The sequence below is a fragment of the Saimiri boliviensis genome, chromosome 7, assembly GCF_048565385.1.
Source record: "Saimiri boliviensis isolate mSaiBol1 chromosome 7, mSaiBol1.pri, whole genome shotgun sequence".
Classification (NCBI taxonomy): Eukaryota; Metazoa; Chordata; class Mammalia; order Primates; family Cebidae; genus Saimiri; species Saimiri boliviensis.
Genome location: NC_133455.1, coordinates 126,659,577 through 126,685,174, shown reverse-complemented (window position 1 = coordinate 126,685,174; position 25,598 = coordinate 126,659,577). Strand labels below are relative to the sequence as shown.

Here is a 25,598-nt window from a genome sequence, read left to right as displayed (position 1 = left end):
CGATTTCAAGCGATTCTCCTGCCACAGCCTCCTGTGTAGCTGGGATTACAGGCACCCTCCACCACAACCGGCTAAGTTTTGTATTTTTAGTAGAGATGGGGTTTCACCATGTTGGCCAGGCGGGTCTCAAAGTCCTGATCTTGTGATCCACCCACCTCGGCCTTCCAACGTGCTGGGATTACAGGCATGAGCCAGAAAAATATTTTCATAGAATTTAAACTTCTGTTTTCTTTTGAAGGGATAGATAGAAAAAGGGCGAGAGAGCCCAACAGCTACACCTATTCAAATTCATAGGACAATTAGGAGTGTTCTCATGGTTATTTTTAGAATCTTAGCAGGGTAAGAGTTTATTGTTTCATTTGCCGAAACACCTGAGAAAAAGTCTCACCATGTTTGTATTTACAGAGATTAGATTTGGCAATTCTAAAGATAAGAGAGAAATTGTCATGATGCTGATTAGTCACTTGGCAGTGTGGCAGGGCAAGCTTTGAGCAACCCAGTCCAGATTAGGTTGTTAGAAGAGAAGCGCTGCAACCTTTTGTCCGCTGCAAACCAGGGCCACAAATGAAGTGGGAGGAGACGGGGTACCACATACTGATTGGATTTATTTGAGAGAGAGCCAGAAAGTGTACAATCCCATAAGCATAAAAAATGGGGGTAAAACTTGGAGTGTATATAAGAGCAAGAGCAGGAGGAAACAGTAACAGGGCAGGAGAGAAAGATCAGAAGCAATGGGACAACCTGAGAAGAGAAGCTGGGGGCGGAGTCCCGGCCAGCTGCTCCCCACTCCTCCCTCTGTGCCTCTGAGGGGCTTCAGTTTTCCCAAGTGAGAAACAGTTGTGCTAGATCGCTTCTCCAATCCTTTGCACTCCTAGACCGAAACAGTTGCCCCTGCATCTAAAATACATAGCTCTAACATATAAAATGCAGGTTACCTCAACTCCCCCCGACTCCCACATCTCACTCCCTTCCTTCCCATGCCTGCCCTAATTCTGGCTGCATTCTGTTCTTGCCTCGTGGGCTCTTTTTCTCCTCCCCTTCTCTTCCAATATCATGCAGTCTCTTGAACACTGGGTTTCAACCAGTGTACAAAAAAATGTTACCGAGACAGGAAGAGGGGTCCTGTGCTCTGTGATTCTTCCTAACCACGCACACTGAGCTAGGGATGACAGTGTATCACAAAGTCCAGACTCACAGTCTTGCTGCCCCTTCTCCTCTTCAAAATTTGGTTCTGAAGTATCACCCCTTGCACCTCACATCCCAGCCCTCTTGAGGCCTGCCTCAGCCTCTGCCAGCCAGGATCCTACCGACACCAACGCTGCGCCAAACCACCCCTCCCCCAAACCCCACCGGAACTAATCTGAGGACTGCCTATTATTAGGAACACCTTGGATGAAGCCCCTACTCGAGGAATTTTGGGAGTAGCCGCAGAATTTTCAGGCAAATGCCTAATTTTGTTGGGGTAGTGGCTGATTACGGTTTTAAATAATCTAGGATTTTTGGGACCTGAAGCTTATACAATCTTGGATACCTTCTTTAAGAAAAAGAATACAAAAATATCTTCTATAAGTTTTACAAAAATATATGACCATGTGAGCACGTTGCTAGCTCCCGCCCCCACCCCACCCCCCAGAGCCTTGGAAGGGGAGTGAAACTGAAGCTTTTTTAGCTTCCTGGTAAATATGCTTCTTCCTGGGAGTACTGGGTACATTTACAGACCTTTATTTTTGACTTTCTATAGATTTTAAGTCAGTTTGAAGCAGGCAAAGGCCAAAATTTCTCACCCCTAGGTGGCTCAAATTTCTGAGCCTGAGATTTTATATCTTAAAAATCCATTAAAAGAATACTCAATTTTTAAGAAGTTAGGTGTAGATATGCTTATATAAAATATTTGGACATGCATAAGTATTTTAAGTGGTCTGAAGGAAGTACATGTATGCTGCTTTTGCAAATATTTTCATTTATTTTAAGCTGCACTATAACCCTGCAAAATAGCTGGTATTTTCCCAATTTCACAGATGAAGAAATTGAGGTTTAAACTATGTAAGTAGGCCTGGCATGGTGGCTCATGCCTATAATCTCCCAGCACTTTGGAAGGCTGAAGCTGGGCGGATCACCTGAGGTCAGGGGCTCAAGACCAGCCTGGCCAACATAAAACCCTGTCTCTACAGAAAATACAAAAATTAGCCACGCATAGTGGTACACACCTGTAGTCCCAGCTACTTGGGAAGCCGAGGCAGAAGAATCTCTTGAATCTGGGAGGCAGAGCTTTCAGTAAGCCCAGATCTCACTACTGCACTCTAGCCTGAGCAACAGATCGAGATAAGATGCTGTCTCAAAAGCCCAGATAATCTGGCTAGATGTTGCCGCCAGGGGATTTACTAATTTACAAAGAATTAAAATATGATAAGATGCCCAGAGTATGGGCAACTGGAGTGTGATTTTATCTTATCTTTAATGCTAGTAAAGACATTTAGATATCTTAAAGTGCCTCAAAGTCAGTATAAACATCTGTTGCCCCTGTTCTGCTAAAACAAAGAAATGACAGTCAATGGCCTCTTTTAGCTTTTTTTTTTTTTTTTTTGAGACAGAGTTTCGCTCTTGTTACCCAGGCTGGAGTGCAATGGCGCAATCTCGGCTCACTGCAACCTCCGCCTCCTGGGTTCAGGCAATTCTCCTGCCTCAGCCTCCTGAGTAGCTGGGATTACAGGCATGCGCCACCATGCCCAACTAATGTTTTGTATTTTTAGTAGAGACGGGGTTTCACCATGTTGACCAGGGTGGTCTCGATCTCTTGACCTCGTGATCCACCCGCCTCGGCCTCCCAAAGTGCTGGGATTACAGGCGTGAGCCACCGCGCCCGGCCCTCTTTTAGCTTTAATGTTCTTTCTGTCTATACCTTTTTATAGAATAAATTTTAGTTTTTGCAGCAGGTTTCACCACTCAGCCAACATGTGTGTATAACGTCAATCACTAGCACTAGTCTTGCTTACTAAGACCGCTTAGTAAGACCACTTCTCAGCTTACTTCTCAGCTTAATGGGGAAATTAAAGAATTACTTTTGGTAGGCCTTTGGGACAGTTCGAGTTTCAGTGGGGTTGAGAGAGTAAAAAACTAACATTTCTTAACCTAACCCTTTTTTTTTCTTTCTCACAAGTAACAACCGCCCACTAGCTTGCCTTTAAAATGCGCTCTCTATTCTTTCCAGGACGTTTTTTTTTTTTTTTTTTTTTTGAGACGGAGTTTCACTTTTGTTACCCAGGCTGGAGTGCAATGGCGTGATCTCGGCTCACCACAACCTCCGCCTCCTGGGTTCAGGCAATTCTCCTGCCTCAGCCTCCTGAGTAGGTGGGATTACAGGCACACGCCACCATGCCCAGCTAATTTTTTGTATTTTTAGTAGAGACGGGGTTTCATCATGTTGACCAGGATGGTCTCAATCTCTTGACCTCGTGATCCACCCGCCTCGGCCTCCCAAAGTGCTGGGATTACAGGCGTGAGCCACCGTGCCCGGCCCCCAGGACGTTTTTGATCACTTGCCCCAGTTTCCTTGAGTCCTGTATCACAGCTGTCAAAATGCTTGAGCTATTCAGGTGGAGGTAACTTTCAGACATGAACTGCTGAAGGGGACAGAGTGCTCAAGAATTAGATTAACAAAGAAGGTACACCTAAATTTAGCATTAAAATGAACTTTTAAAATATTTTTCAATAGGAAGATAAGCAAACATAAAAATGGGTGTGCTTATGTCTATAAACAGGTGCTGGAGCATGGATTGTTATCTGGAAATCAAAGAATAATAGAGCTGAACCTTTAGAAGAGGCCACAGCTGGTTATTAGTGATTCACTTCCAGGGCACTGCCAGATGCCAAGGCCTGTGGCAAGAACAGTAGAATGGAAATGAGGTGATGTGAATTCTAATTTGAGCTCTGCCCTATTAACCTTGGGCATGTTGGCTATGTCCTTTGGGCCTTAGTTTCTTGTCTACCTACTGAAGGGTTTGGAGTAGGTGATTCTTCAGTTGTAAGAATCTGCATTCATGAGTAACTGTTCAGCATGTGACTCAGCTCAAGGTGTACAGGATTGCTGGAGTGTGGAAGGTCTATTGGCTCCTGCCCTTACTGGCAGCAAGGCTTAATCTAGTGAACAGAAAGGACCAAATTGGCTACATCCCCACCTAAATGTGCGTGATCCCCACCTAAATGTGCGTGATCTCCACGTGCTCTTCCAGCTGGCAGAGTGGGTCAGTAATGAAATTCTAAGCACTGAGCCTAATCAGTTACTCATTACTTAAGTAGAAAATGTCAGACAGGGCTTAACTCTCCTTCCTATTTTTTTTTTTTTTTTTTTGTCTTCTTTTTCTCTGTAAGTTCTCTAACATAAGAAATTTCCATATTGGTGAAAGAATAGAAAAATTGAGTGACAGGCCAGGTGTGTTGTAAGACTGATCCAGCTGATTGGTTTGCCATTTGGATTGCATGGCAGACATCTGCTGTATGCATTTAAAACACACCTTCAATAGACATTAAAAAGCACACACGGCCAAACACAGTGGCTTACATCTGTAATCCCAACACTTTGTGAGGCTGAGGTGGGAGGACTGCTTGAGTCCAGGAGTTAAAGACCAGCCTAGGCAATATGGCAAGACCCCATTTTTACAAAAAATTTAAAAATTATCTGGGCATAGTAGCATGCTCCTGTGGTCTCAGCTACTCAGGAGTCTGAGGTGGGGAGATCACTTTGAGAGATCAGCCTTGAGCCTGGGAGGTCAAGGCTGCGGTGAGCCATGACTGCGCCACCGCCCTCCAGCCTGTGCTACAAAGCAAGACCCTGTCTCAAAACACGTACACTTACACTGGGTGGGCATGGTGGCTCATGCCCAGCACTTCAGGAGGCTGAGGCAGGCGGATCACAGGAGTTCCAGACCAGCCTGGCCAACATGGTAAAACCCTGTCTCTACTAAAAATACAAAAATCAGCCCTACATGGTGACACACAGCTGTAATCCCTGCTATTTGGGAGGCTGAGGCAGAGGTTGCAGTGAGCCAAGATTGCACCACTGCATTCCAGCCTGAGTGACAGAGTGAGACTGTGTCTTGAAACACACACACATGCACACAAAATTTGCTGTCATTTTGGGGCCATGGTGGCACATACCTATAGTCCTAGCTACTTGAGAGGCTAAGGCAGGAGGATCACTTGAGCCCAGTAAGTCGAGACAGAAAGTGAGCTGTGATTGTGCCACTGCATGCCAGCCTGGGCTACAGAGTGAGATACTGTCTCAAGAAAATTTAAAAATAAGGAAAGAAAAACATAAGGTCAGATGGCAACTTTAAAATGTGGAAGGAGGATATATATAGTTTTCCAAATTCTTTTAGGAGCTACACCAGCAAAAAGGTTTGAAGACCTGAAGACCATTTTGTCAGTGGCATAAACATCTTTAATTTGTCCTTTTCCTTCTCCTACATCTGGTCAATTGATTTTTCCCTCCGTTTATCAGTTTCAGACTCTGCCTGGTTTTTCATTTTCCCATCCATTTTGTTACAGTATTTTTGCCCTCTTGAAGTTAGCCGAGTCTCTTAAGAGTGAATGCTCCATGCTCTTACCTACCTCTGTGTCTTTACAACATTATCCTCCCTAGGAATGCCATCTTCTCTTCTCTGTTCATGAACTGCTCCTCCCTCCCGACTACTGTGGTCGAGATTGATTTCTCTTTTCTCTAACCTCTACAACATTGGCTATTCCATACAGTTAGCACTTAGCATAGAACATCATCATTTAATTTTCCTCCTTTAGAAAGCACCTCTTGGCCGGGTGCAGTGGCTCATGCCTGTAATCCCAGCACTCTGGGAGGCCAAGGCGGGCGGATCACCTGAGGTCAGGAGTTCAAGACCAGCCTGACCAACATGGTGAAACTCCGTCTTTAAAAAAAAAAAAAGGCCGGGCGCAGTGGCTCACGCCTGTAATCCTAACACTTTGGGAGGCCGAGGTGGGTGGATCACCTGAGGTCAGGAGTTCAAGACCAGCCTGGCCATCACAGTGAAACCCCATCTTTTAAAAAAAAAAAGAAAGCACCTCTTAAAATTCTACCATATTCTTTCTAATGCCTAATGCAATGCTAACCACATAGTCGGTGCTTAATAAATATTGTATTGACTGCCTAACATACAGAGCACTTGTTCTCGAATCTTTCATTCTTTCAGCCATTCAACTAATCCTTTTTGAGAAATTTTGTGTACCAGGAACTGTACTAGGCACTGGGGTACAGTAGGGACTAAAGTAGATGACAATCCCTGCTTTCAAAGACTGAAAAGTAAAATATACAGTATGTCAAAAGATAGTAAGTACTGAGAGAAAAAATAGAAAAAGCAGGAAAGACCAAGAAGTGGAGGGTTGCAGGGTGGGGAGGGGTAGTGTTGTATGCAGTTCTAGATAAGATAATTAGGGAAGTCCTCAATGATAAGGTGACATTTTACAAAAGACCTGAGGTGTAGGAAGGACTTGAGCTTATCTGTGGAAAAAGCCTTCTAGGCGAGGAACTCATCAGGTGAAGGCACCAAGACCAGACCTGCTGAACATTCCAGGAAAGGAGAGCTTTGGGGCTAGAGCAGGATGGGGGTGGCCAGATTGAGAGATGAGTCAGAGGACCTTGGGGCCCGGGCAGAGGGACAGAACCTGTGGCTGCTGCTGCGCTCAGGCTTTTGCTCCGCGTGAGAATGGAGGCCTTGAGAGAACTTTGAGCAGAGGAGTGACGCGCTGACTTAAGCTGAAGGGAACCCCGTAGACGCTTCATTAAGGCTAGACTGAAGGGAGGCAAAGGCAGAAAGGGCCAGAAGGGTCAGGAGGCAACTATGCATATAAAATGATACCGCCCATGGGTAATAATGATATATTAATAATAATAATCAGAGATGGTGGCAACTCAGACCAGGGAAGCAGTAGAGGCGAAGAGAAGTGGTCAGTTTTTGGATTTATTTTGAAAGTAGAATTGAAGTCACCTGGGAGCTGTTGATGGTTTCTGAGCAGGAGCTAAAGGAAGATGACCTCAGTACAGGACCGCTGGGAAGACGTGGTACAGGTGAAGATCAGGTAGGAGGCCACTGCAAGGATTTAAGCGTGAGAGCCATAAGGGGCTTCACTGCACATCGGCACAGAAAAAAAGAGTGGTGGTGGTCATGGTGATAGAGACTCGAAAGGAGGAATCAACAGGATTTGATGACCAGATATAGAGAACCAATATAAAGGAGAACACTTTTTTCCTTTTTTTTTTTTTTTTTTTTTGAGATGGAGTCTTGCTCTGTCACCAGACTGGCATGCAATGGTGTGATGATCTCAGGTCGCTGCAACCTCCACCTCCCCGGTTCAAGTGATTCTCCTGCCTCAGCCTCCTGAGTAGCTGGGATTACAGGGACACACCACCATGCCCAGCTAATTTTTGTACTTTTAGTAGAGACAAGGTCTCACTATGTTAGCCAGGATGGAACAGATTTTTTCTTTGAGACAGTCTCGCTCTGTCGCCCAGGCTAGAGTGCCGTGGCACAATCTTGGCTCACTGCAAGCTCCACTTCCTGGGTTCAAGCGATTCTCCTGCCTCAGCCTCCCAAGTAGCTAGGATTACAGGCACGCTCCACCATGCCCAGCTAATTTTGTACTTTTATTAGAGAAGGGGCTTCCCCATGTTGGTCAGGCTGCTCTCGAACTCCTGACCTCGTGATCCGCCCACCTTGGCCTCTCAAAGCTCTGGGATTACAGATGTGAACTACCACTTCAGGCCAGGAAAACACATTTTTGAATGTTGTGTGACCTGGAGAATGAATGGTACCACTGTTTAAAAAAAAAAAAAAAAAAAAAAAAAAAAGCAAAGCCCAGAGAAGGCTGATTATAGGGAGAAATTTATGCTTTAGTTATACAGAGTTGGAGATGGTAATGAAATATCAAATTAAAACTGTCCAGCAAGGAAGTGGGAAATGTGGAACTGAAACTTAAAGAGGTTAGAACTAAAGACGTGATCTGTCTTTGGCATAAGGAACATCTTAAGTTACATGAGAGTAGATGGAGTTTCCAAAGAAGCTGTGTAGCAAGAATAGTGGAGGGCCAAAACTAGATCATGGAGGTCAGCAATATGTCAGAGCAAGAAAAAATGCCTTTGGTGAAAGAGACAGAAAGATGGGTCTATTCAAATTGTAGTCAGCCAACTCATGCCAAAAGTAAACACAAAGAGTAAGAGGGAACGTTGGCCAAGCAGTGGCTGATGCCCATACTCTCAACACTTTGGGAGGCCAAGGCAGGCAGATTGCTTGAGCTCAGGAGTTCAAGACTAGCCTGGGCAACATGGTAAAATTCCACTCTACAAAGAAATTAGCTAGTCTTGTCCACATCTGTAGTCCCAGCCACTAGGGAGGCTCAGGTGGGAGAACTGCCTGAACCTAGAAAGTTGAGGCTGCAGTGAGCTGTGAGCACGCAACTGTCCTCCAGCATGGGCAACAGACCCATGGCTCATGCCTATAATCCTAGCACTTTGGGAGACCAAGGCAGGTGGATCACTTGAGGTCAGGAGTTTGAGACCAGCCTGGCCAACATGAAGAACCCCATATTTACTGAAAATATAAAAATTACCTGTGCATGTTGGCACACACCTGTAAAACCAGCTACTTGGGAGACTGAGGCAGGAGAATCACTTGAACTCTGGAAGCAGAGGTTGCACTGAGCCGAGATTGTGCCACCACACTTCAGCCTGAACAACAGAATGAGACTCTGTCTCAAAGGGGAAAGAAAAAAAGATCCAGGAGATCCATTCCTAGGTATATACCCAAGAGAATTGGAAACATATGTTTGCACAAAAACTTTTACGTGGGCTCATACCTGTAATTCCAGCACTCTGGGAGGAAAAAGCAGGAGGATCGATTGAGGCCAGGAGTTCAAGACCAGCCTAGGCAACATAGTGAGACCCTGTGTCTTCAAAACTACATAAATGTTTGTAGCAGCATTCTTCATAATGTCCAAAAACAACCCAATTGTTTGTCAACTGATGAATGGATAGATTATATGCAGAGTATCCAGGCTGGGTGTGGTGCTCAGGCCTGTAATCCCAGCACTTTAGGAGGCTGAGGTGAATGGATCACTTGAGTTCAGGAATTCAAGAACAGCCTAGACAACATCTTAAGACCTGTCCATAAAAAAATATTTAACTGGTAAAAGAAAATACAGAGTATCCCTACAAAGGAATATGATTCAGCCATAAAAAGGAATGAAGTACCAATACATGCTACAACATGGATCAACCTGAAAACATGCTAAGTGAAATAAGCCAGACACAAAAGTCTACATTTTGCATGACTCTATTTATATGAAACACCTAAAATAGGTAAATCTATACAGACAGATTAATGATTGCCAAGCTCTGGGAGTTAAGAGAGAATGGGAAATGATTGCTAATGTGTATGGGGTTCTACTTGAGGTGATGAGAATATTCTGAAATTAGATAGATAGTGGGGATGGTTGCACAACCTTTTGAATATACTAAAAAAATTACACTTTCCACTTTAAAGGGTGAATTTTTTGGTGAATTGTAGAAAAAAATCTAGCCAACTGTATATAGTCAGCCCTCCATATTTGTGGGTTCCACATCCATGGATTCTAAACCAAATAATAATACAATAATAAAAAATAATAGGCCATATAGCAGCTATTTGCATAGCATTTACACTATATTAGGTATTATGAATAATCCATAGATGATTTAAAGTATATGTAAAGATGTGCAGAGATTACATGCAGTACTACACCATATCATATAAGGGACTTAGCATCTGTGGTATCTGCTGGGAGTACTGGAACCAATCCTTCATGGACACCAAGAGATAACTGTATTCAAAACCAGTGAAGCAGGCCGGGCGTGATGGCTCACACCTGTAATCCAAGCACTTTGGAGGCCAAAGCGGGTGGATCACCTGAGGTCAGGAGTTCAAGACCAGCCTGACCAACATGGTGAAACCCCATCTTTAAAAAAAAAAAAAAGGCCGGGCACGGTGGCTCAAGCCTGTAATCCCAGCACTTTGGGAGGCCGAGGCGGGTAGATCACGAGGTCAAGAGATCGAGACCATCCTGGTCAACATGGTGAAACCCCGTCTCTACTAAAAATACAAAAATTAGCTGGGCATGGTGGCGTGTGCCTGTAATCCCAGCTACTCAGGAGGCTGAGACAGGAGAATTGCTTGAACCCAGGAGGTGGAGGTTGCAGCGAGCCGAGATTGTGCCATTGTACTTCAGCCTGGGTGATAAGAATGAGACTGCATCTCAAAAGAAAGAAAGAAAAAAAGCCAGTTTCACTTAAGAATCCTTGATGAGGCCGGGCACAGTGGCTCAAGCCTGTAATCCCAGCACTTTGGGAGGCCGAGGCGGGTGGATCACGAGGTCAAGAGATCGAGACCATCCTGGTCAACATGGTGAAACCCCGTCTCTACTAAAAATACAAAAATTAGCTGGGCATGGTGGCGTGTGCCTGTAATACCAGCTACTCAGGAGGCTGAGGCAGGAGAATTGCTTGATCCCAGGAGGTGGAGGTTGCAGCGAGCCGAGATTGTGCCATTGTACTCCAGCCTGGGTGATAAGAATGAGACTGCATCTCAAAAGAAAGAAAGAAAAAAAGCCAGTTTCACTTAAGAATCCTTGATGAGGCCGGGCACAGTGGCTCAAGCCTGTAATCCCAGCACTTTGGGAGGCCGAGGCGGGTGGATCACGAGGTCAAGAGATCGAGAGCATCCTGGTCAACATGGTGAAACCTTGTCTCTACTAAAAATACAAAAAATCAGCTGGGCATGGTGGCGCGTGCCTGTAATCCCAGCTACTCAGGAGGCTGTGGCAGGAGAATTGCCTGAACCCAGGAGGCGGAGGTTGAGGTGAGCCGAGATCGTGCCATTGCACTCCAGCCTGGGTAACGAGCGAAACTCCGTCTCAAAAAACAAAAGAATCCTTGATGAAGTGGTAATTTTTTTGAGTCAGGGCCTCGCCCAGGCTGGAGTGCAGTGGGGCCATCACAGCTCACTGCCGCCTCGACTTCCTGGGCTCAGGTGATCCTACCTCAGCCTCCCCAGTAGCTGAGGCTACAGGCGTGCACTAGTACACCTAGCTAATTTTTGGTGGTTGGTTTTGTTTTGTTTTGTTTTGTTTTGTTTTTAGAGATGGGGGTTTATCCTGTTGCCTAAGATAAATAATGTTAATTTTATCAAATGTCAGTCACTGAGTAAATCTTTTTTTTTAAACTGGTGTAAACCACCACACCTGGTTAATTTTTGTATTTTTAGTAGAGACAGGTTTTCACCATGTTGGCCAGGCTGGTCTGGAACTCTTGACCTCAAGTGATCCCCCCCGTCTCAGCCTCTCAAAGTACTAGGAGGCGTGAGCCACCATTCCTGGTCCTAAGTATATCTTTTAACCTTGTTTGAAGAAATGGGAATTATGCACAAGCCACTTCTGCTGCACACTGGTAGAGTACAATGGTTGTCACGAGGAAAAGCACTGGGCGATTATTGAGTTGCATGTTGGTTTAGCAGCTTCCTTTTCCTACCAGCCACCATTTTTACTTGAAAGAATAATGGACAAACTATGGTTATTTAGAACGTAGGCATCTGGCAGACAGTCTCTTGATAATGGATGAAGTGAGGCTGTCACTTCAAGGTAAACAAGTGACAATATTTGTAGCCAGTGATAACATACTTTCAAGTGAAAATTAGAATTTTGGAAAACTTAGGCCAGGCACGGTGCCTCAAGCCGGTAATCCCAGCACTTTGGGAGGCCGAGGAGGGTGGATCACGAGGTCAAGAGATCGAGACCATCCTGGTCAACATGGTGAAACCCCGTCTCTACTAAAAATACAAAAAATTAGCTGGGCATGGTGGCGCGTGCCTGTAATCCCAGCTACTCAGGAGGCTGAGGCAGGAGAACTGCCTGAATCCAGGAGGCGGAGGTTGCGGGGAGCCGAGATCGCGCCATTGCACTCCAGCCTGGGTAACAAGAGTGAAACTCCGTCTCAAAAAAAAAAAATTTTTTTTGGAAAACTTGTATCCACTCTATGAGCTTGACCATTTCCCAATATATAAAGACTTCTGCTAAAATCAATGGTGAAATTTAAGGAATACGATTTTTTGATATGTATTCTAATGAAATATGTTATTTGGAAGATGTGCCTAACAACAGTGAACCAGTATTTTCCAAATGACCCACGTGTGATATTGCAAAGTCATGCATGGTAAAATATCCATTCAAAGCCCAAGAGAGACCAATGGATTTTATTATAACAAAAGTTTCTAACTGTTAAGAAACTTGTTGAGTTTTGGTGTGGTACTAAAAAGAATGTCCAAAATTATGTGAAAATGCTGATATTTTCTCTAAGTATCTGCATAAAGTCGGATTTTCTTTGTATATTTTAACCAAACTAACATGTTACAACAGATTAAATGCAGACACAGATTTGAGAATCCAGCCATCTACTATTAAGTCAGACAGAGGCCATCAATTTATGAAAATGTAAAACAATGCCATTCTTCTCATTAGATGGCTTTCTTCGATTGTTTTGGAAAATATAGTGGTTTTCGTTTAAAGTAAGTTATAGTAATGTATAGTAGTTTTACTATTAATATTTTTACTCAATTCATCATATATTTTAATTTACTTTTTAGTTTTATTTTCTTTTTGTGTGTGTGTGATACAGAGTCTTTCTCTGTTGCCCAGGCTGGCATGCAGTGGCATGATCTTGGCTCACTGCAACCCCTGCCTCCTGGGTTCAAGAGATTCTCATGCATCAACCTCCCAAGTAGCTGGAATCACAGGCGCCTGCCACCATATCCGGCTGATTTTTGTATTTTTAGTAAAGACAGGGTTTCACCATGTTGGCCAGGCTGGCCTCAAACTCCTGACCTCAGGTGATCCACCCACCTTGGCCTCCCAAAGTTCTGGGATTACAGGCCTGAGCCACCACGCCCGGCCTCTTTAGTCTTATTTTCTTTCTTTTTTTTCTTTTTTTTTTTTTAAGAGACAGGATCTCACTATGTTGCCCAGGCTAGAATGCAGTGGCTATTCACAGGCGTGATCCCACTACTGATCAGCACGGGAGTTTTGACCTGCTCCATTTCCAACCTGGGCCGGTTCACCCCTCCTTAGGCAACCTGGTAACCCCCCGCTCCCAGGAGGTCACCATATGATGCCAAACTTAGTGCGGACACCTGATTGGCATAGCGCACTACAGCCCAGAACTCCTGGGCTCAAGTGATCCTCCCACCTCAGCCTCCTGTGTAGCTGGGACTACAGGCATGCACCACCATGCCAGCTAGTCTTATTTTCTAACATAGTAGACATTGATATATAGTACCCACATTAACAAAAGTTGTTTGGGATGCTCAATTTTTTTTTTTTTTTTTTTTTTTTTTTGTGAGACGGAGTTTTGCTCTTGTTACCCAGGCTGGAGTGCAATGGCACGATCTCGGCTCACCGCATCCTCCGCCTCCTGGGTTCAGGCAATTCTCCTGCCTCAGCCTCCTGAGTAGCTGGGATTACAGGCACGCGCCACCATGCCCAGCTAATTTTTTGTATTTTTAGTAGAGACGGAGTTTCACCATGTTGACCAGGATGGTCTCGATCTCTTGACCTCGTGATCCACCCGCCTCAGCCTCCAAAAGTGCTAGGATTACAGGCTTGAGCCACCGCGCCCAGCTTTTTTTTGAGACAAGGTCTCACTTTGCTGCCCAGGCTGGAGTGCAGTAGTGCTATCATAGCTCATTGTAGCTTCTGTCTCCCAGGGTCAGGTGATCCTCCTGCCTCAGCCTCTCAAGTAGCTGGGACTACAGGCACATGCCACCCCACCTAGTTATTTATTTATTTATTTTTTTGTAGAGACATAGTCTTGCTGTGTTACCCAGGCTGGTCTCACACTCCTGGGTTCAAGTGATTCTCCTGCCTCAGCCTCCCAAAGCGCTGGGATTACCGGCGTGAGCCACCACTCTTAGCCAGATTTACCAGACTTATTGGAAACGACACATTTCTCTTTCTTCAGATGAAACCTCACAACTATTGTACAGGAAATAAGAAAACGTTCCTGCTAGCAATGCAGGTTGTGATAGATCTGGTCCCTGACACAGACAGCACTTGGAACTGAGTGAAGTCTGGAGACTGAAGAATACAGTTCTGTCCACTCCAGGTGCTTGATTACAACCCCTGAAGAGGGCCAGATGAAGTGTATCCCCGCAGCTGCTTGAAATACCACAGCATTTTAAATCCCCCCAGCATTAGGGCTTGTAGAGCTCCCATTCTAGTAGGAGAGCCTCAGGTTTGGAGTGTATCGAAGGTCTTCATCCTTCATCTGCTAGTAAGTTTCTGAAGGCCCTGCTTTAAACAGTCAGAAAGAAGGAGCAGTAAAGTGCTGCCACACACGTTCTTACAAACCTCTGGGTTCTCACAGACTGGTCTGGTGCTGACAAAGGGAAGGCATCAACCCTCAATCTCCAAGCTCAGAATTTTATCCTCAGGACTGGGTACGGCGGCCTACATTCAGATGTTAGTGGGGCCGTCAGAACCGTGTGTCATGCTGTTAAAAGTGGAGCTCCTTCCCACTCAGATCCACAGAAGCCGGCTCTGATGAGTGGGAGGGTGAACAGGAGGGGCTTCTGTCCTTTTTTATAGTTTCTTCAGGTAACTGTAGCCACCATACTAAGCACTGGCTCGCACAAAATGCATTCAGACTCAGAAACATCTTGTGTGGCCACACCCTCCCTAAAAACTGCACATCCCTGAAGGGGTGGCTGGGCAGCCAGGCTCCAAAGCCCGCTGAGCTGAGTGGCAGCCAAGAGCAAGGTTTGGTGTTTACATACTCAAAATCAGCCTGGGTTGTCACAGCAACTCACCCCAGCTCAGTTCCTCCTTCACAGAGGCTTCCTTCCAGGCTTTGCTGTTCTCTGTTAACTGTCTTAATGTTCCTGGTAACCTAGCCTGCTGCATTCTTTTTATTTTTCTCCCAATTCCTCCACCTTCTTATCATGTGTTTGCTAATGTGCAATACTTCACCTGTTTGGAACTCAGTAGCCTCCCCTCCCCCAAAACGCAGCTGGAAACAAGAAATAGCACACAAGGCCTCTAAGTGGCCAGAACAGATGTGACTAGGCCTATGCACTAAGTCCATAAGGAAAGCACCCAAGCCCCTTGCTTTTGTCTTAAATCTTTTTTTTACAGCTTCAAAATAAGGTTATGGGTTCTAAGGCCTGCAGTGAATTAGGAATAGGGAGAGAACTATTGGCAGGTACTCCGGAAGCTGAAGAGGTGACCGTTTACCCCAGAGTAGCTAGGAAAGGGACAGGCAGGCTAGAAGAAATGGACACAAGAACTCAGGATAGTATAGGCCTTTATAGAGTCAGGCAGACAATTTCACATACCTCAGAAGGTCATAAAGCCATGATGACTTTACTCTAGAATAGCTATCATCCAGACATCTAGAAAATGATTGATTAGATTCAACATAAGGAGGCAGAGTAATATGTGTGGTGTTTTTTAATTTCAAACATTCCAAATAGTTAAGGGGTTTCATGCTTAAAGAGGCAAACTTAGCTATCTAGGACTTATTTATGAGTGCTCTAGGTAATTAGGATCTACTCTGTCTTATATTATTATTATTTTTTTTTTTTTTTTTTTTTTTGAGACGGAGTTTCGCTCTTGTTACCCAGGCTGGAGTGCAATGGCGCGATCTCGGCTCACCGCAACCTCCGCCTCCTGGGTTCAGGCAATTCTCCTGCCTCAGCCTCCTGAGTAGCTGGGATTACAGGCACGCGCCACCATGCCCAGCTAATTTTTTGTATTTTAGTAGAGACAGGGTTTCACCATGTTGACCTGGATGGTCTCGATCTCTTGACCTCGTGATCCACCCGCCTCGGCCTCCCAAAGTGCTGGGATTACAGGCTTGAGCCACCGCGCCCAGCTCTTATATTATATTTTTATTCATTTATACCCTGTTACTAAAAAAAAAAAAAAAAGCAAAAGATCGAAGGCACTGGCTTTTAGTCTACATACTTTCTAGTTCCTGGCTCTGGTTCTTAGCAATATTTGCTGCTAACCTGGTATTCTGTCTCTGCCAAATTTTTCCCCATGTGAAATGTACAAGACTTGATTCTATTTATCTGCTCATTCATCTGCCTGAAAGGGTCATAGATGTCTCCCCCTCCCTTGAGCTAACGATGCTATATCCCATGATCTCAGCCAGCTAGAAAATGAACCATCAGGCCAGGCGCGGTGGCTCACGTCTGTAATCCCAGCACTTTGGGAGGCCGAGGCGGGCGGATCACAAGGTCAAGAGATCAAGACCATCCTGGCCAACATAGTGAAACCCCATCTCTACTAAAAATACAAAAATTAGCCAGGCGTGGTGGCGGGTGCCTGTAATCCCAGCTACTCGGGAGGCTGAGGTATGAGAATTGCCTGAACCCAGGAGGCGGAGGTTGCAGCGGTTGCAGCGAGCTGAGGTCACGCCACTGCACTCCAGCCTGGCGCCTGGTGACGGAGTGAGACTCTGTCTCAAAAAAAAAAGAAAAGAAAATGAACCATCATATGTCACCTCCTCCCCAATTACATGCTTCATAAACAGAATGCTTGGCATATACCAGCATTTACTAAACACTTGGTGAATGAATACATGAGCCAGTAATCCACAAGATATCTAAAATAAACTGCAGTTGACCCTTGAACAGCGCAGGGCCTAGGGGAGCCCACCCCTTGTACAGTCAAAAATCCTCATATAACTTTTTTTTTTTTTTTGAGAGTCATTGTCACTGCCCAGGATGGAGAGCAATGGTGTATAATCTCAGCTCACTGCAACCTCCACCTCCTGGGTTCAAGCAATTCTCCTACCTCAGCCTCCCAAGTAGCTGGGATTACAGGCACCCGCCACCATGCCTGTCTAATTTTTATATTTTTAGTAGAGACGGGGTTTCACTATGTTGGCCAGGCTTGTCTTGAACTCCTGCCCTCAGGTGACCTACCTGCCTCAGCCTCCCAAACTGAGGAATTACAAGTGTGAGCCACAACACCTGGCCCACACATGTAACTTTTGACTCTCCAAAAACTTAGCTACTTATAGAAGACTTACCAATAGCATAAACAAGTTGATTAACATATATTTTGTATGTTGTATGTATTATATACTGTATTTCTTACCATAAAGTAAACTAGAGAAAAGAAAATGCTATTAAAATTATAAGGAAGAGAAAATATATTTAGTCTTCATTCAGTGGAAGTAGATCAGCATGAAAGTCTTCCTTCTCATCATCTTCAGGTTGAGCAGGCGAGGAGGAGGAGAAAGGGAAAGGGTTGCCATCTCAGCGTGGCAGAGGCAGAAGGAAGTGGAAGGGGACCCATGCTGTTCAAAACCACGTTGGTCAAGGTTCAACTGTACTTGTATGAAGCTATAAATTTAATTAAGAGCCTAGTCCATTATGGGAACAGTAATTTAAAAAAACACCAGTTGCCCGGGCGTGGCAGCTCACACCTGTAATCCTAGCGCTTTGGGAGGCCAAGATAGGTGGACCACCTGAGATCAGGAGTTCGAGACCAGCCTGTCCGACATGGTGAAACCCCATCTCTACTAAAAACACAAAAATTAGCCAGGGATGGTGGTGGGCACCTATAATCCTAGCTACTCAGGAGGCTGAGGCAGGAAAATCCCTTAAAACCCAGGGGCGGAGGTTGCCATGAGCCGAGACTGTGCCATTGCACTTCAGCCTGGGCAAAAAGAACAAAACTCCGTCTCAAAAAAAAAAAAAAAAAAAAAATCCACCAATTGATCCTGGCACAAGAAGATCAAATGGTACATATACTGTCATGTGGGGAAAGTAGGACACACATCAGTACAGTTTTTTTGTTTGGTTGATTTGAGTCACAGTCTCACTCTGTCGCCCAGGCATGATCTCAGCTCACTGCAACCTCAGCCTCCTGGATTCAAGCAATTTTCCTACTTCAGCCTCCTGAGTAGCTGGGATTACAGGCGCCTGCAACCACACTCGGCTAATTTTTTATATTTTTGGTAGAGACAAGGTTTACCATGTTGGCCAGGCTGGTCTTGAACTCCTGACCTCAAATGATCCACCTGCCTAAGCCTCCCAAAGTGCTGGGTTTACAGGTGTGAGCCACCGTACCCAACCAGTACAGTTTTTTGGTTTTGGTTTTGGTTTTTTTGTATTTTTAGTAGAGACAGGGTTTTACCAGGCTGGTCTTGAACTCCTGACCTCATGATCCGCCTGCCTTGGCCTCCCAAAGTGCTAGGATTACAGGTGTGAACCACGGCGCCCAGCCAGTTGGTTTTTTTTTGTTTGTTTGTTTTTTGTGTATTGTTTCTGTTTTTGGTTTTTTGGTTTTTTTTGATGTATGGGGGGACAATTACTAGAAGGACATAAACCAAGATATAACATAATATGCATTTGCTTATTTAACAAATAATTGAGCAATTTATTTCTGTATGATAATATTCTAAGCATTTTTGAGTTAACCAAACTCACAGTAAACCATATTGCCAGTGATAAACACTGCACTTACATAATTTGAAAGCAAGAATCACAGCAACTCATTAGGCACAGTGGCTCACACCTGTAATCCCAACACTTTGGGAGGCCAAGGCAGGAGGATTGCTTGACCCTAGGAGTTCAGGACAAGCCTGGGCAACATAGTGAGATCCCATGTCCACAAAAATTACAAAATAATTAGCCAGGCATGGTGGCAGCCACTTGTGGTCCCAACTACTCAGGAGGCTGAGGTGGAAAGATTGCTTGAGCCCAGGAGATCAAGGCTGTAGTGAGCTATGAGCATGCTACTGCATTCCAGCCTGGGTGACAGAACAAGACCCTGTCTCAAAATAAACAAAAATAAAAGCAAGAATTGCAGAAAGTATAAACCATGACCAACTCAAGAGAATAATCAATGAAAGAATAGGCAGAATGTCTTTCCAAAAAGCTGTTGGGAGACTCCCATCCTCCACATATGCACTAGCGCTGTGGGAATGTTGCCAGGCATGGCAGCCAGACCTCTAGATAGAACACTGAAGGTGAGTCTGCAGTAAAACCACGGAATACGCTCATTTTAGTTTAGGAATACCAAATGTTATTGACGGTTTTTTTTTTTTTTTTTTTTTTTTTTTTTTGGGATGGAGTTTCGCTCGTTACCCAGGCTGGAGTGCAATGGCGCGATCTCGGCTCACCGCAACCTCCGCCTCCTGGGTTCAAGCAATTCTCCTGCCTCAGCCTCCTGAGTAGCTGGGATTACAGGCATGCACCACCATGCCCAGCTAATTTTTGCATTTTTAGTAGAGACGGGGTTTCACCATGTTGACCAGGATGGTCTCGATCTCTCGACCTTGTGATCCACCCGCCTCAGCCTCCCAAAGTGCTGGGATTACAGGCGTGAACCACCACGCCCAGCTATTGACGGTTTTTAATTCAGTAAGCAACCCCAGCCGTGTATAATCAGTTCATGACCCATCAGGAGATCCTCTATGGTAACCATGGCCTTTGGACTATACTCTGAATCATGGCTTTATAGAAGACATTTTTCCAGTATGCTTAAACAGATTTTATAGCTTGGCTGATGCCCAGATTACAGACTGTGAGGAGTATCTCCACACATCTTATAACTGCTATATATGCAGTCAGCAATCCCAGGATTTAGCCTGTTACTAATTTACATTTGTCCTCATCTGATAATCCTGTGCTAGCAAGATAGATCACAAAATGTAAATTAGTGTTTCTGGAGCATAGATGGGCACCCTCAAATCTTCATATCTTGTTTTTTAAAAATGACGAGGTCTCGCTATGTTGCTCAGGCTGGTGTCAAACTCCTCGACTCAAGCAATCCTCTTGCCCCAGCCTCCCAGCGTACTGGGATTATACGTGGGAGCCACCATGCCTGGTTTCCTTGTATCACTTTTTTTTAAATTCACGTAAGAGAAAATTGCTGGCAATAGTTCATAGGCTATAAATGAAACCTAGTCTTAGGACCCAGCTTTATATTGCCTCAGTCAAATATTAATATCTTCAGTTCAAAATCTGTATTTATAAAGAAACTTTTGGTTCTTGGGGATACTGTTATTGTCTTCTCTGTTGCCATCATAGAGAGAGAGAGAGAGAGAGAGAGAGAGAGAGAGAGAGAGAGAGAGAGTGTGTGTGTGTGTGTGTGTGTGTGTGTGTGTGTGTGTGTGCGTTTTCTCTCTCTGGGCCCGTTTCATGCCAGATAAACTTCCAAACCAAACTGGGACAGCATCAGGCACAAATAACCCTCTTCTTATCTTTCTCCCCACCTAGGTTACCCCTTTGCTTTGTTTTATCGACATTACCTTTTCTACAAGGAGAGCTACCTCATCCACCTCTTCCATACCTTTACAGGCCTCTCAATTGCTTATTTTAACTTTGGTGAGTAAACTAAGTTAGCAGTGACACTGCAATTAGAGGGAACCTGGGAAGGAACAGACTTGAACAAAATTTTCTTGAGAGAATCTGATGGGTAGGAAAGTTATAATGTTCCTGCTTGCAAAGAGGGTTGTATGGACAGAAACACAGCTTAACTTTTCCTTTTTCCCTTTCATGTACATTCTTCTGTCAGATAAAAACATTTTGAGGGTGGTTACCCTTGCCAGACCCCATCAACAAAGAATCCTCAGTTTCTCTCTGATATGGATGTAACTGAATGACCAATCCAAGCAATCCCCACTTAGATTCATTCTTCACTTCAGACATTCAAAAACACAGTAACAAGCTGGGTGTGGTGGTACTTGCCCGGAATTTCAAGGCTGTAGTGAGCTATGATTGAGCTACTGCACTCAAGCCTGGATGACAGAGCAAGTCTCGTCTCTAAAAAAAAAAAAGAAAGAAGGAAAGAAAAGAAATACAATAGCACCCGAATAATCTCTTATATTTATCCAATTAATTTCCATCTTCTCCTCCAAAACATGATGTTATTCTGAAAATAAGATCCTGATGCCAATGTTTTTCCTTTATATACTATGCTGTGATTGGAAGTCTCAGGACCGGTGAGAGTGTAAAAACCAGGCTAAATTCTCTCTTCTTGCATCCAGGAAACCAGCTCTACCATTCCCTGCTATGTATTGTGCTTCAGTTCCTCATCCTTCGACTAATGGGCCGCACCATCACTGCCGTCCTCACTACCTTTTGCTTCCAGATGGTAAACTTCTTTCCCTTAGCAGTTCAGGCTACAGCTAACAGCAGTTCAGGGGACAGGCGTAGGCAGGGAACTATGGTGTAGAAATTAGCAGACCTAAGGCCAGGCGCAGTGGCTCACGCCTGTAATGTGAGAACTTTGGGATGCCTTTGGGAGGATCATGAGGTCAGGAGTTCGAGACCAGCCTGACCAACATGGTGAAACCCCGTCTCTACTAAAAATACAAAAATTAGCTGGGCGTGGTGGCCCGTGCCTATAATCCCAGCTACTTGGGAGGCTGAGGCAGGAGAATCGCTTGAACCCAGGAGGCGGAGGCTGCCATAAGCCGACATGGCACCACTGCACTCTAGCCTGGGCAAGAGAGCGAGACTCCGTCTCAAATAAAAAAAAGAAAGAAATTAGCAGACCTAATTTCTAACCCCTCCCCCAGCACCTAGCAGTATGACTTCGGGTAGGTGGTTTATCATCAGCCCCAAGTGTTCCATCCACAGATTGTAATGGTAACTGTTTGCCTGCCTCAAGGAAGGGCTACCACCTAAGCCTTTGCATACTGTGTCATTAGGTCTTTGATTTAGCCCGCTATCCAGGAGGAGAGTCACTTCAAAGCAAGACAGAAAAGCAACAGAATGAGTTAAAGAAGCTAAGCATAGGCCGTGCACAGTGGCTCACACCTGTAACCCCAGCACCTTGGGAGGATAAGGCAGGCAGATTGCTTGAGCCCAGGAGTTTGAGACTAGACTGGGCAACCTGTGAAACCCCATCTCTACAAAAAAAAAAAAAAAAAAAAAAAAAAAAATTAGCCCTCCAGCCTGGGCAACATGGTGAAACAAACAAAAAAATAAAAATTGGCCGGGTGAGGTGGCATGTACCTGTGGTCCCAGCATCCAAATTCTCTTCTCAGTTTAGTCCTCATTTTGCTGAGAAGCCTTGAGCAACTCTCTTCCCATTATACGTTCTCAGCACCTCATCTGTAGGAATTTATTAAGGCTTTTAGTGATGGGATGAGGAGAAAGGAAAAAGGAAAGAGAACATTGAATTTCAGAGCAGGGAAAAGAAACAGTAGTGATGGTAGAATAAAAACTTCCACCTCTCCTAGGTCTACCTTCTGGCTGGATATTATTACACAGCCACTGACAACTACGACATCAAGTGGACAATGCCACACTGTGTTCTCACTTTGAAGCTGATCGGTGAGTGATGGTCACTGCCTGCCTTCCTCACGTGTAGGTCCCTCCCCAGTCTCGCCAAAAACTTCCTCGGCACCCCCCGCCGTACACTTGGGGCTGCACTCAGTCCACAGGCCACGCCCTCAGTGCCCTCTCCCACCACCCTACCCACCCGTTCTCTCTCTGCTCAGGTTTGGCTGTTGACTACTTTGACGGAGGGAAAGACCAGGTAAGTACCCATTCATCCACAGAGAGGTTCAAGACTTAATGAAAGGGAAGAAAAAGGCTGTTAACAAAAGACTGAACCCAAATTCCAGAGCAGAGCCTCTCCCTCATTCCCCAGCCTGTGCGATCTCCCTTTCGGATAGCACTGAGCAAGGATCAACAAGTCTAATCTGCCCAGGACCCAGCTCTTGCACAAAGTCCAGAGATCAGTGCCAGCAAGGCATTTGCTAAAGCAGCAACAACCAGCTGTTATTGTTACACACACACACACACACACACACACACACACACACACACACCCATTTCCACAAGAAGCAACTCTTTGTCATCCCCCAAAGAGAAGGCTATTTGAAGAACCCCAGTCAGTGGGGCACCAGGGTGGGGAACACTCAAACTGGCTCTTGGGGGGAGATTCAAGGCTATCCTGAACCATGCATTCTCTTCTTGGCATAGAATTCCTTGTCCTCTGAGCAACAGAAATATGCCATACGGGGTGTCCCTTCCCTGCTGGAAGTTGCTGGTTTCTCCTACTTCTATGGAGCCTTCTTGGTAGGGCCCCAGTTCTCAATGAACCACTACATGAAGCTGGTGCAGGGACAGCTGACTGACGTACCAGGAAGGATACCAAACAGGTAATTGCCCCTCTTGGCCCAGATGTCCATGTAGGTATCTCACTCACTCTGAAGGGACTCTTCTGAAAGCTGCATTCTCCAGCCTGGCCCTGGCATAGAGACCTGTGTCACACAGGCCTGGACTGTTGTAACAGGTGCTCTGTGCCAGGAGTGGGTCCTTTTTAGCTTAGGGTTCTTCCAGCTATCTATTCTGATACTGTTAGAAACATAAAAATCCATGTTTATGCCACAGGGGTTTGCCTGAACCAGTCACATTTCTGCCTTTAAAGCCCATTTTCATATATATATGAAATATATGTAAGCGAGATAGAGATAGAGATAGAGGCTAGGCACAGTGGTCTCACCTCTATAATCCCAGCACTTTGGGAGGTTAAGGTAGGAGGATCGCTTGAGCCAGGAGTTCTAGACCAGCTTGGGCAACATGGAGAGACCCTGTCTCTACAAAAACTACAAAATTGGCCGGGTGTGGTGGCTCACGCCTGTAATCCCAGCACTTTGGGAGGCCGAGGCCGGTGGATCACGAGGTCAAGAGATCGAGAGCATCCTGGTCAACATGGTGAAACCCTGTCTCTACTAAAAGTACAAAAAAGTAGCGGGGCATGGTGGCGCGTGCCTGTAATCCCAGCTACTCAGGAGGCTGAGGCAGAATTGCCTGAACCCAGGAGGCGGAGGTTGCGGTGAGCCGAGATCGCGCCATTGCACTCCAGCCTGGGTAACCAGAGTGAAACTCTGTCTCAAAAAAAAAAAAAAAAATTAGCAGGCATAGTGGCATGCATCTGTAGTCCCAGCTACTTAGGAGGCTGAAGTGGGAGGATTGCTTGAGCTCAGGCAAGGTGGGTCAAGGCTGCAGTGAGCTTTGATCACACCACTGCACTTCCTTCTGGGATACATAGCAAAATCCTATCTCAAAAATATTTATTTATCAGTAGGAAATGTAGGAGGGTACAGTGGCTCATACCTGTAATCCCAACATTCTGGGATGCCAAGGCAGGAGGATCACTTGAGGCCAGGAGTTCAAGCCCAGCCTGGGCAACATAGTGATACCCCCATCTCTACAAAAAATCAAAATTAAAAAAATTATACAGGCAAGATGGTACATGCCTATAGTCCTAGCTACTCAGGAAGGTGAGACCGGAAGATTGCATGAGCCCAGGAGTTCAAGGCTGCAGTGGGCAATGACTGTGCCTCTGTACTGCAGCCTGAGTGGCAGAGCAAGACCCTGTCTCTAGAAAATAAAAAAGGAAAAAAGGTAAAAAAAAAAAATTGTTTAATTGCCAAAATTCCTTCACTGAGAACTTGTCCATCCTGTGTTTCAGCATCAATTCAACCAAGAAATGAAGGCGCAGATTCAAAGTGGTTACTTTTATTATCTTACATCCACTGGGTTTTAGTCCCAGTGGAGATTGTGAAACCTGGTGAGATCTTGAGATCAGTAGCATCCTGAAGGGGAAACACCAAATTGGTCCACTGCCTGCTGCCCTGGCCTGCCCACAACTCTTTTTTTTTTTTTGAGACGGAGTTTCACTCTTGTTACCCACCCTGGAGTGCAATGGCACAATCTTGGCTCACCGCAACCTTTGCCTCCTGGGTTCAAGCAATTCTCCTGCCTCAGCCTCCTGAGTAGCTGGGACTACAGGCATGTGCCACCACGCTCGGCTAATACTTTGTATGTTTAGTAGAGACGGGGTTTCACCATTTGACCAGGATGATCTCGATCTCTTGACCTTGTGATCCACCCACCTCAGCCTCCCAAAGTGCTGGGATTATAGGCATGAGTCACTACGCCCGGCCAACTCTTAAGAGGTTTGCAGTCCCCATTCCTTATAGCCAGCCATAGAGATCTTTCCCTGAAACAGGAAACACTTTGGGCAGCAGAGCTTCTCATCCCATTCCTGGTGGACAACCGCACCCCCAAACACTCCTCTCCATAACTAAAGGTCAGAGGGTGAAGGGAATAGCCTCTGCTCTCTGTGACCAGGACCTCTACTCCTTCCTTTCCAGCACCATTCCCGCTCTCAAGCGCCTGAGTCTGGGCCTTGTCTACTTGGTGGGTTACACTCTGCTCAGCCCCCACATAACAGAAGACTATCTCCTCACCGAAGACTATGACGTGAGTGTCTCCTAAAGTAGCAGCAGCATGACTGCACCAGAGCTAGAAAATGGACAGGCAAGGATCCCTATAGATAGCAGAGAAGTAGGAAATATCGTCTACAAATGCATATTGGTTTTGCTCTAGATCGGTGAGTTGGTGTCAATGCCAGCCGGGCCGGAACACATTCATCAGCCAGCACTGAACGAACCTTCGCAGGCACAGGGCGGTGCCAGGCGCACATTTAGCACCCCTTGCCTTCTCTAGGAGCCGCTCCTAGCTTGCCTTATCACA

At 45.4% G+C, this 25,598-nt stretch overlaps 1 protein-coding gene across 4 annotated transcripts in view; it reads left to right on the top strand.

Annotated features, from left to right (window-relative positions):
• The window catches only part of LPCAT3 (lysophosphatidylcholine acyltransferase 3), a 46,519-nt gene that overhangs the window by 17,958 nt on the left and 2,963 nt on the right, over positions 1 to 25,598 (top strand). For all 4 annotated transcript variants that reach the window (XM_074403447.1, XM_074403448.1, XM_010332886.3 and 1 more), the window contains exons 2-7: positions 20,319 to 20,426; positions 21,089 to 21,195; positions 22,289 to 22,382; positions 22,550 to 22,587; positions 23,037 to 23,215; positions 25,217 to 25,325. In XM_074403447.1, coding sequence (XP_074259548.1) covers positions 20,319 to 20,426; positions 21,089 to 21,195; positions 22,289 to 22,382; positions 22,550 to 22,587; positions 23,037 to 23,215; positions 25,217 to 25,325 — 635 coding nt within the window. The remainder of the gene's footprint in view (positions 1 to 20,318; positions 20,427 to 21,088; positions 21,196 to 22,288; positions 22,383 to 22,549; positions 22,588 to 23,036; positions 23,216 to 25,216; positions 25,326 to 25,598) is intronic.